General features: G+C 46.1%; 1 protein-coding gene across 3 annotated transcripts in view; it reads right to left on the reverse strand.

Moving 5' to 3' along the window:
* Positions 1–12,031, reverse strand: part of TP63 (tumor protein p63) — a 104,557-nt gene that overhangs the window by 13,583 nt on the left and 78,943 nt on the right. For 2 of the 3 annotated variants that reach the window (XM_074911761.1, XM_074911763.1), the window contains 6 exons: positions 6,329–6,515; positions 4,515–4,630; positions 4,097–4,206; positions 3,682–3,818; positions 2,595–2,677; positions 1,525–1,661 (listed from right to left, as the gene is read on the reverse strand). In XM_074911761.1, coding sequence (XP_074767862.1) covers positions 1,525–1,661; positions 2,595–2,677; positions 3,682–3,818; positions 4,097–4,206; positions 4,515–4,630; positions 6,329–6,515 — 770 coding nt within the window. The remainder of the gene's footprint in view (positions 1–1,524; positions 1,662–2,594; positions 2,678–3,681; positions 3,819–4,096; positions 4,207–4,514; positions 4,631–6,328; positions 6,516–12,031) is intronic. The other variant, XM_074911762.1, reaches the window with a different exon arrangement.

A 12,031-nucleotide genomic window follows, 5' to 3' on the forward strand; every position in this document is an offset into this window, starting at 1 on the left:
AAATAATAACAACAATAATGAGAATTTTAAGTGCCCCCCAAAAAAGTCTAGAGCCCCTGGATGCTCCAGCCATTTTGGCACAAGGCTTTTTTCACACCTCCACAAGACTCCAGCTGACACTAAAAACACACAGGTCGAAATGTGAACACATGCAGAGATCTGGCAGAAAGCCGTGGTATTGCAGAAGTCCTGAGACAAGGCCAAGGCACCGAAATAAAACCCTACAGGCTCAAGTGGGACTTATGTGGTGCCTTGGCCTTGTGCTAACCTCTGCAGAGGAATGAGTTATACCCGCAGCCTCTTGACGCGTGAGCTTACCAGCAGGAACGCGTGAGATCCTAAGCACTACCGCTGGCGGCTACCTACGGCCCGGGTGGCTATTTTCTGTCACCCGATACAGCAGGTGAAGCAATGCCCATGAATGACACTGCTTACAGTCTGTCTGGGAAGTAATTCTCTGACCCAGTCTCTGTAACTGCAAAGCTTGGTGAACAGAGGGGAAAATGGAAACCAGACACTTATTTGGCCCTTCTTCTCCCCATCCTCCTGGCACTTACACCACCCAAAGTAAATCTGGCACAGCCCTGCCAGCTGAGTTCAGATAGGGACTACGTCTGCCTGGATGGAAAGTTTCTCATGCACAATGTGGAAAGTCAGTAACAAAATAGAGTTTTTAAAAACACTTTATAAGTGCATGCGTAGTCTTTTTTGAAGTTTCCACTGGTCACAAAGGGATTCATACATGTTTTATCCTCACTCTCGACTTTCAGCTTCTCATTTTATAGCCGAGGAACCTACAGTATTTATATGCCACTGAGACACCAACCCTCCAACAGTCCCAGAGACACACAGCAGCGGGATCCAAGCACTCGGCCGAGCCAGTGCTCGCAGTCCCAGTTCCACATGCTCTTGGCAAGATGCGATGGATACCCTGGAGAAGGCATGGAGATGGTCCCACATTTGCTGCTGTTCCCATGGAGCAGATGGGAGAAGAGTACACTCACCCTGTGCTCCCCAGCTCAGGCATGCACACACAGCATGTTTCTGGCTGCAGGCTGTTCAATGGCACTGCCTTGCTGTGCTGCACCTTGGGCTCTAGTTGGAAGTCAGAAACGAGGCACTGAGCCTCACTCTCTGAGGCCAAAATGTGAATTGTGTGGGACAAGAGACTAGAGAGGGACCTTGCAAGCAGTCAGAATGTGTGCTTGGGGAAGGAGGACTGCTTTCTCCCATTGCACAGGTCAGGAAATCTGGATCTCAAACTCAGTCTCTCAAGTTCTGTACAGAAACTTGGCTTTGGCCAAATTTCTGACATCGATTTCTACCAGCTCTGACCACGGGGTTAACAAGCAGCTATGCTGTTAGAAAGGATTTTGCCAATGCAGTATTCTAAAAGTGCTTGGCCCTTGGTTGAGCACCACATCCCTACAAACAAGTGTGCAGAAGCCTTCTGTGTCTCTCTCCTCTCTCCCCCTTCCTCACCGTCCTCACCACACAGGTCACTGGAAGCTCACTCATACTCACTGCTTCTGGAGCAAGTGCTGGTGCTGCTGCTGCTGCTGCTGCCGGTAGGTCTCAATCGTGTGCTGGGGAAGGTACTGCATTAGTTCCAGGGACTCTTTGATCTTTAGCAGCATTTCATATGTCTCCCGTCCCCTCACCTGGATCATGGCAAAAGGAAAGGGGGGAAAAGAAAAGCCTTAAAGGACTGCATCTACACTCCTTAGTGACAGCCACCTTAGCGAGTTTTAGATAAAGTCAAGTAAACAACCAGAGCAGGATGCAAATCCTCTGTTTATGCACTATGCATACGCAATAAAACCGCTCAACCTTGCACTAGAGGCACAGCAGATAATGTTGAAGAGCGATAATCTGACACTGCAGGCTAATGAACATCTTGGGGTTGTCATCCTGCTTGATGTAAATCTATACCAACTAAAAGTAATATTCTGATCCAATCTGTTAGAAAATGTCTTTACTTGCCTCAGATGTAAGCAGATCTGGTGCCTTGAGGAAAAAAAAAAAAAAGAGTCCTTGAATTTGGGTGCTGGGTTTAGATCTCCCTTCTCCTCTAAGCACACCATGGTTTGTGATTTATCCAATTAAGTGTGGCTCATGGGTAAGCAACTAAACAGACAATTACAGATATTTATTGTCCTTTCTGACCCTTCCTTCAATACAGGTATTTCACTTTTATCGTTAGAATAGTAACACATATAAAAGCTACTGAACCATCCACCTTTGTCAGTATGACAACACCCATTATCTCTAGGGAAAGTTCAAGTGCCACAGACCCAGAAATGACAGAGGAGGAAACCCAGTTAGGTCTCCAAGACAACGTTCCCACCAGGATAGATGGATCCCTTGGAATATTCTCATATGCCTTGCCAAGCCACTCTCAGCAGCTAATGGGATTTTTCATATTTTTTGTTTGAAATATGCATTTAAAATAGGTAGCTCTGGGGATTAAAAAAAATTTCACATTTCATCCCCATCCTCAGTTCTCTCTGAGGTCTAGATGAGCAGCTGACTTGTCTCAAATCACTGAGGAAGATACTAAACATAGGGTAAATGCAAAAATAGAGAGAACTCACTGGCAAATATAAGAGTTCGTCATCTGGGGAACGTCTTTTTTTGATAGATGTCATCTGTATGCCATGAGTTCCTTGTCGAAAAGCTGGAAGAGAAACCCCAAAAGAATGCCATTTAAAATTTAAAAAAAAAAAAAAAAAAAGGAAGAAAATGAAAAGAGAGATACAAAAGAGACATGAAGTGCATGGCCAACTCAGATCTGTTCAGTGCTCTGAAAGGGTCTCTGCCTGAACCGCTCCAGAACCGTGCTTGAAGCTCCTGGCTCCATAAGGCAGACGTGACTTCGTAGATGTTGGGTGGCCATAATGCTTGAGGAAACACATCAGCCAAGGAACACATGATACATGGCAAAACCCCAGCAAGTCATACCTAGAACAAGCACTGGCTCTTTGCAGGAAAGACTGCGGGCTTTGGTATTACAGTGCTCACAAGACGTTGGTGCATCAGTGATCCATGAAGGTAAGACAACAGGCAGGGAGCATGCAGAATTCACTGCAGAAATGAAGCCCCCTTCCAATCTGGCTCCTGTTCAAACCTGCTGCCTTGCCATTCAGCCTAGTGCTATTGCTGAAAATACATGGGAAACCAAAGCCGGGTTTCCACATCTTGCATCTCAGAGAACACAGAGCGCCACTTGCCAGAGCACCTCCGATGCACAGCAGGTTTTACATGCAGTCTTAATCTAGATCCATGTGGTTGGAAGACACATGCCACAACATGAGACACTGGCTAGAAGTAGCAGAGGATGACAGCACAGTCCCAAACAAGCAGTAAAGGTTCAAAAAGTGATTACAGAGTCCCAGCCATGTACCTTGAGGGTGGCAAATAAACATCCCCTCCAGCCACTGCCGGCAGGGCTAATCTAACTCAGGCAGTGGTGCAAGGCAGCCCGCAAACCCGGATTTGACAAACGCTGTTTTGTGAACACCAGATCATTTTTCAGGCTGATTGACCCTGGGAGAACAGATGCCTAATGCCCTCCTGCCCGCAAGCCCATGCACAGCACCGCTCCATCCCTGCGGCACAAGCACCAGGGTTGCACCAGTGACAGCATGATTTGCAATCCACCCAGCTCTGCCAGCTACTTACGGCGCTTCGTACCATCACCATTCTTTGTACTGTCGGAGACTTGCTGCTTGCGGATGCTGTCCTCGTCTGCTTTGCGATCTCTGCCTGGGCAAGCGCAAATGCGAGCTTCGAAACATCGGCGGCCCAGGACTTGCCCACTGGGAAAAGAGGTGAGAGGAAATGTCAGCTGGCAGCTCTGATGTGGGCCAGCAGTGTTCCTCAACTTCACACCCGACTGTGCACAGACCCAAACCTCCCATTTCCCAGTCAGGATGTCCCAGGTGTTGGACAACTCCCACCTGCAAAGATTTGAAAAATATCCCATGGCCCCAGGCATCAAACTGTCCCTAAGGATATGCAATACTGCTCTGAGCAGAAGAGGAGCCAATAAGGCCACCTCTCAAGCAGAGGGCTACACTCATGATGCACTACTTACTCTCTGGTTTCCAGCGTCACAATGATGAGGATCGGGCGACGGTTCATCCCTCCCACGCAGCTACTGTTACACATGAAGTTGTACAAGACTGTTGTGAACTCTGTACCAACCTGGATGAGACAAAGGGGATGAGCAGAAGAGACAGTGGATGGAAAGCTCTGCTTTTTCCAGGCTCTCCACCTGTAGTTTCACAGCTGTGCTGCACTCAGACTAGCATGAAATAGGACCCACCACAAAGCTTCCTTAAAAGAAATGAAACACTGGTCTCAAGTGATAAAGAAGGTGTTTAAAAGCTCTTTTCTGATGAAGAGGAAAAAGGGATTCATTGTGATGAGGATGGGGAAAGCACAATATCCCAACTCCTTTGACTAGGGTTACGACCCCCACCCTTTTTGTGTACCCCAAGCTCACAACGTACCTGGGGCGGCTCGTAGGGGACCAGCACACTCTGCCTCCCAGTGATGGGGTCTTCTACATACTGGGCATGGCTGTTCCCTTCCACCCTGATCAAGTGGCTGGGAGGTGCAATCTGCCCTGCAATGGCAAGAGGCAAAACCCAAGAGACACCATTCAGTGAAGCAAGGTCATGCACAGAGCAGCAAGATCTTCCACCAAGGGAGACCTCCATACGTGGTCCCAGAGGTCTTTCAGAGCACATGCGTACCTCCCAGCCCTTATAGCATCCCTTCCCAAGGTCCCTGCAGCCAGGCATCAAAGGCAATGCAGACTTTCTCAAGCTCACGGTGGACACCTATGAGTAAACTTGAGCACTGGCTTCCCAAGATCACAGACGAAGTGAGCCCAAACATTAACTGAATGGCAGCTCACACAACTCCTTCAGCAGATAACTCCATGTGGATTTTCATGCCATCTGAAAGTCCTTCTTTTCCTCCCCCTCACACATACACAAAGCAAATTTCTTCAAGTCTCAGTTCCTATACTTTTCCCTATTAATTGCTAGCCCTGTTCCCTCCTACCAGTCTTGATCTTGAAGAACTAAAAAGGATTCAAGCAGCAAAAGAAATAGGCATTTAATTAATGGTCAACTTGAAAAATCACACTTGCTTACAGCAGCAGCGGAAGAGAACATGATCTTTGTTGTTTCTAGGCCCCTTTCCAATAATTTAAAAAAAAAAAAAAAAAAATCCTTCTTGAAAATTTTCTTCAGTGTTTCTACAGTATAGAAATAAATTCTGAGGAGAGAAGCCTGTTACAGGTTCTTCTCAAGAATTTGTTTGAACTGTTCAATTCATACTCAAAATACAGCATATTTCTAGATAAGTAATTATTCTGTAGTAAAAATTTATTTTTTTTAAAACTCCACTATTTTGAGGGTATCAACCCTCAAAAAAATCCATTGTCAGAAAAGCACTTTCTAATATGAAAAACTATTTCTAAGAGCTGTCTTGCTCCACTCTGATTTTACACTCCCAAGTCCTCACTTATTTTTGGCTTGTCTAGCTGACTGCACTGTAACCAGCAAAGGGATCCAGGCTCCTAAGACATCCTGCTAACTGACATCAACCAGGTTTTTTTACAGTAGGAGATAAATAATGCATATAGAATAAAACAGATGCTCATCTGAACTTATGCGAACATAAGTGGCCAAGGCAAAACAGAGCCCAGCCCATGAGTTTGCAGAAAACCCCAGGACATTTTTAAAACAGCTGCTACTTCACTAACATGAGGAGAAGCAAATAAAAGATCAAAACATTAATACTGAACTGATAGTGTTAAATGTACAGGAAGGTTGCTACAGTCGATGCTGGCACTTAGCATTATCCTGCGAGAGATAAACAGTCCCTCCGTCTTTGAGGCGTGGATTAAGGACTGCAGATGATATTGCATCCTGTTACTAGATCCCTGTCCCAGCGACGTGGAAGCTCATTCCTGAGCACAAGAACAGCTGCTTCTCATTGCGGGAGCAAAAGCAGAGTGGGGAAAGGCTGCCAGAAGGGCACTGCCTACCATGGGGACAGACATCCATCCAACCTGGGCAGGCGTGAGGTTTATTTTGGTACTTTCTTCCCAAGGACGTGCTTGCACAGGGACAGCTAAAGTATAGTATGAAGCTTCCTGCTAAGTGCGGGAAATAAAAAGCTGTGCAAGATGTGGCAGGGAGGTCTGCTTTCAGCAGGTTTACTGTGAAGCTGCAGCTAAATTCCCGCACTGGCCACTCATCAGCCAAGCAGCTTTAGAGAGGGACTGCCAGCAAAGCCCTGCCTTCCTTACCCTCATTAAACTCCCGGCTCAGCTCGTGGTTTGGGCAGCGTTTGACCACTTCGGTGACATGTTCAGCTTTCTTGTAGACTGGCATAGCCCTGATGACAGCTCCCTGAGGTGGCGGGGTCATCACTTTGATCTGGATGGGACACGTCTTGGCGATCTGGCAGTACAGCTTTTTCAGTTCTGTGGAATACTGGATAGGGAAAAGAGCAAGAAAGAGTCAGGATGTTCAGCCACAGATGGAGGCATGCCAGCAGGATGGAGATGGGTTTCCACACATAGCTGAATACACCACCTACTGCATGTGCATTGCATTTATTCACAAAATAGCCACACTTCCAGGTAAGTGGCAAAAACCTCTAGACTTTTACCTGGTTTAGAATAGCAGAGTATAAATCTACATCTTAGTTTTCCCAAAGGCAAAAAATCTTCAGATAAAGAGCACTGTTTTTACACGAACAAATACAGTCTTTATTTCTCTTGGACACACATCCCCTCTTCCAAGGGACACACATTACCCATCTAACAAAACAGACACTATTCTTTTCACAGCACCCTGTAATCCTGGAAGCACCATAAACCACATGTAAAGAATTTAATCCTATTTTGCAAGAAGCCCTCCTACTTCTGCAGAGGAATGAAATGGAAACACAAATCTTGGAATTCAACAGTACTTGAAAGCAAGATCCTGACCAATTTAGGAGTTGTACCAAATCTGACATTTCCGTCATCTTTTAAAAGCACCTCACATCTCTGCTGACCGCCTTTATAGCAGTCTCCACACTTCTAAACTCAAAGCATCATAACCATGAAAGAGGTAAAAAATAAAAAAGATTATTTTTTTTTTAAATAATCAAAGATCAGAAGAGTTGAACAGCCCAAAGACCAGATCCACGGCGAGATGTAGAGCACAACCCAGCAGCTGGCTCCAAAAGGGAGGTTGTGATCATGCAATGAACACCTGGAGCAGAACAAGATGCTCTTATTCACTATGCTAATTTAGAGCATGTTAGATTTCCTCTTTTAAGATGTTCAACACTAAAGCAGTAACACTGGTGAAGCATTTTCCTGAAGTATGTTCACATCTGGAAACCTTTACTCAGCAAAACATCAAGGCATGAGCTGAAGTCATTGGTTTCTGTTCAAAAACCCTCACTGAAATAAGGACATGTGCTTAGCAGGAATGGCTGCAAGAAAACTTATGTGGTTCAGTGCAGTGTAACCTGAACCCATTTTTCTGGATGCCTCCCATGAAGGAGACTTTTCAGTCTCCTCTGCTGTAGAAAGTTTTTTCAAAACAACAGTTTTCGTCAGTAGCCCACTCCAAAGGCATTCAGTTTTCTCCCAGTGCTCAAACATTTGTAAGCGCAGAGCTCTCCCAGTAACTCTAACCACATAACCCACAGGAATTGCTGGCATTTCCCCACTTCCATCTCTTTGGTTCTTCTAAAGAAAGAAAAGTGAAAGCCCCAAGGTGGTTGTTTTCTCAAAAAAATGTCTCTAGCAGCCGTGGCTGATACAGCTCCAGTCCCAACAGTTCAAACAGAGCACTGACAGGTTCATACAGGTCGAGAGTACGGCGTGGCTGTCCACCCTGCTGGGATGGGAAGAGCTGGCGCATGCATGGGTGGGTGGTGGGTGATGTGGCAGCAGAAGGATTAGTGAGTGATATTCAGGGATTATTTACATTTCAAAGTGTACACATCGCTAACATAGGAAAAAACAAAGTTAGGAGAGACACTAGGGAGGAGAGAGGGATTAAAAATGAGCCAAACCAGTCCCTTCCTTCCTGTATCAATGCCACCCTGCCATATGGCAGAGAAGATGCTACAGGTATTTAAGTTAAGGAAACAAAAAATAATCTTTAAAATGCAAAGGCCAAATTGTGCAATGCATTTTATGTGCCTGCAGGCTAGAGATTAAACCCACAAAGGATTTACCCAGCCCGCGGAAATGGGGAACATGCCAAACAATTTAAAAAAAAGTTGCGAAACAGATCTAGATGGTGATTTATATCATACATCTTTTTAACCTGAAATCCCTTATTGTTTTTTAATTAAAAAGCAATTCCTTACTGAAAGTAAGAGTGAGCTCACTATGTTGTCTTTTCATCTAAAGAGGTAGGAAAAGAATCACTTACATATGAAAGAGGAAGAAAACTTAGACAGCATTGTTTCCCTCAACACATCAGTTTGCTAGTAGCATTGTGAAGGTTTCTAGGGCAGAAACCTCAAAAATCTCAAAAAGCCAACTAATCACTTGGATGCCTTAACACCGTTGAAGTGTAAAGAAGTTGGGCACCTAAAGGCGATGGGCCGAAATGAAAGCATAAATATGGAAGTATAATGGCACAGGGAGGGCACAGCATGCACCAGGAGCCAACGTGTCTGGTGTCTGCAGGCATCCGGAGAATTGAACAAATGGAAGGAGATACACACCCCTCGGTCACAGATCAGGAGTGTTGCTGTTGACTGCAATTTTCCGTATAATATCTTCAAAGACAGAAAGCTGGGGTTACGAGAAGGGGAGAAAGAAGAAAAATAAAAATCACTGCTTTCAGGACAGGAGAGGCGCCCAACACCAGTATGAATACCGATGCTCCAGATGAAACAGCATGGCCTTCTGACAGCAGAGGAAGGGATCTGCTCTGTGTCCAGCCTTTGGGACCCCAGCTGTCAGATGCCTTTACCTACATCCAGCAAGGAAGGCACTGGACCTGCAGCTTAAATTCACAGAACACAAACAGCCAAAGGTTAACGGGTTACAACGAACAAGCCCATCCAACAAAGAAATATATATGTATGTCCCCAAAACACAGGACAGACGCGAGATCTCCAGGCTCTAGCCAACACCTCAGACTTGGCATGCCAGAAAAGTAGAGTGGCCAGGAGCCCACCTCTGCTTTGAGACATGGTCAGGGCACAGGGAAGCAAGCAGCAGTGCCCAGCATGGAGGTGGACAAGACAGCAGGAAGGCTGTGCTGCCTTTTTGTCGCCTGATTGCAAGAGCAGTTCAAGCTTCACAGGGCTCAGCGACGTGGCATACAGCTACAATTTCCCATCTACCCCAGGCACAGCCGTCCGTGAGAGTGTAATCACTGAGCAGCCAGTCATTTAACACCGGTGTAAATCTGTCCGTGGGGTACCTGCTGTCAGACAGCAAGGGGCTTGAGTTTCCCACCCTGCCAACTTTGCTGCAATCGTTGGTAACCTGACTCCCAGCCATTTATTGGCATAAATAGATGTGAACAACTAGGTCATGGTGACTTCGTACTGGATCAGTGATAATCACTATATCCACGGAGCAAGACAGGATATTGTATATAGATTTCAAAGAAAATAAGTGTCAAAAAAAAAAACAAACCCGAGGCAGGAGCTGTCTGTGAATTCAGAGTGATTGCAAGCAAGGGCTGCTCCTCTCAACACAGGTGTCTCTCCCCAGTGGTCCCCAAACCCCCCCACCTCAAAGGAGGTGACAGTCCCCCTGCCCACCATTTTGCTATGGGAACTGACAGACACTCACTGTATGAGGGGTAAGATCACAATACGAGCAATTCCCAGAAATCCAGAACATGACTGTTAATCAACGCACTTCTGCCACTTGCTTGAGTAGGAAAACTAAATTAATTAGGAGCAAAAATGAGATCGACCCAATCAACAAGCCTATCATTTAGTAAGCTGACAACAGTCATTATCTAGCAGCAGGAACAAAACTTGTGCCAACAGCCTGAGGAGTGCAAACACCACTTCTACCAGATGTATGGACCAGAAAGTTATTTAACACAAAAGAGTGGAGCCTGGCGACATGTTATCTGTTCAAGAGGGAGAGGAAAGAGCTTTGGCCTGGGCTTTTCTTTGGGGTTCAAGTGCTGCATGTCATGTCCAAATAAGCAGACTTCAAGAGGTTACTAAGAACAACAGTGAATTTAGCTTTTTGCTTAATAATATGTTTTGAAAGGAAAGAGGAAAATATTCCAGTGCCTGCAGCTCTGCCCTCCCCACCTGCCTGTGCAGACATACTGTATTACCCACTCTTGGTACCCTGGCTGGCAATTCAGTACCAAAATACACACACACACCATCTACCATCAGGCAACACCTGCCTGATTTCTCAGCAAGCCCCTTCTCCAGAAGGTGTGTCAACAAAGGGTTTAAAGGAGAAAACAAAACACTTTTTACCTCTCAAATAGAAAATTTTTACTAGAGAGAAGTCTCCTGGAAGTGCTTCGTGCAATACAAGCTGCAATGGCTTTACCCTGAGCATTCAATTCCCCTGCAAAACTCTGATGCAGCAAAATCCCCCAAACACTACTTTGGGAATCTACCTTTAGTATCTATTTTACTATCTGATCTAGCCAAGGGATTATGGCCTCTAAGTCTTTAAAAGGAGTGGGGTTCAGTCAGCTCTATCAATGCTGACGGATGTCAACTTGAAGGTGTTCCCAGAGGTTGGCTTATGGCATGACAGCTCCCTGAGTCCCTTCTACTCAGATCAACAGGTCTTTCAAATCTTTTGCAAACTTCTTTCAAGTAGTCACGTTTTAGCTCAACTCAGTTAAACACTAGATTCATTTTACTTTATGTTTTCTAAGCTGTCGGTCAGCTATGCTTTCTCCCCTATCAAACTAACTCCAAGAAGGGGAAAAAAAAAAAGAACAGGTTAGAAGAGGGGGAAGGTGACATTTACTTGCATGGAAGTATTCACGGATGAGAACAAGGAGAGCCACAAATAAATAGAAAATCACCTGCATAAGGCTGCATTTAGGAGAATAAAAGGCAGTGGGAAGAAAGTAGGTCACCTACTAAGAATAAAAATCAAGATTACACACGCAACTTAAGTGTTTTTGCTTTGATGAACAGTGACTTAACTTTTCATTCACAAAAAACCTGTTGGGAGGGGGGGACGACACACACGACAGACACCAGATACACAGGTGTGCATGTGCACACACACTCTCAGGAACTGACTTGTACCCTTGAGGATGCTCAGGGAGGAAGCCTAAGAAGAGTTCTACCAGGAGTAGACATGGGCATCTCCTGCCAGATTTAACCTTTGGCTCGGCATACCCTTAACCCCACAGTTTACTAGCTGACTTGTTGCATCTCCAGTCTGAGGTCTCCCATCTCATCAGGCACCAGAGAAAAGCAGACAGCTTGCTGCTAGGGGACGTCGCAGACATTCAAAGCATGAGCACAACCGATAGGTCCAGCCATCATTAGCCTCGATGTGCCTACAGATCCACCGTGTGTAATGACAACCCCCACATTCAGAGCCTGATGTACCTACAGATGTACCACGCGTGATGACAACCCCCAGACTCACAGCCCCCCGCACCAGTGAGCATGCGGTGACGCGAGAGGACGGCAGCACGAGGGGATGCTGATACCGCCTCACCAGCTTTGAGGACATTTACCAAACTACTCTGACTCGGGGCAAAAGGAAAAACCGTGTCACCCTCTTTTTTCCTCCTGGGGAAGGACAGCGATTCACCCAAGGGCATCCACCTTTGCAGAGACTTAAACTCTGTTTTCCCCTTGAGCTCCTCTGCCCCCTCCCCGCCCCTGCCGCCTCGCCAGGCGCGCACGAACGGTGCTGCTGAGCTCTGAAAATCCTTCCTCCGAGCGCTTTTCCCCAGGAGCCGCAGCCAAAGGCCGCCTGTTGCCACCTGTCAGTCCCAGGGATTAATTACCTGCGCCGGGCTGGGAGCGG

The sequence above is a fragment of the Athene noctua genome, chromosome 8 (genome assembly GCF_965140245.1).
Source record: "Athene noctua chromosome 8, bAthNoc1.hap1.1, whole genome shotgun sequence".
Classification (NCBI taxonomy): domain Eukaryota; kingdom Metazoa; phylum Chordata; class Aves; order Strigiformes; family Strigidae; genus Athene; species Athene noctua.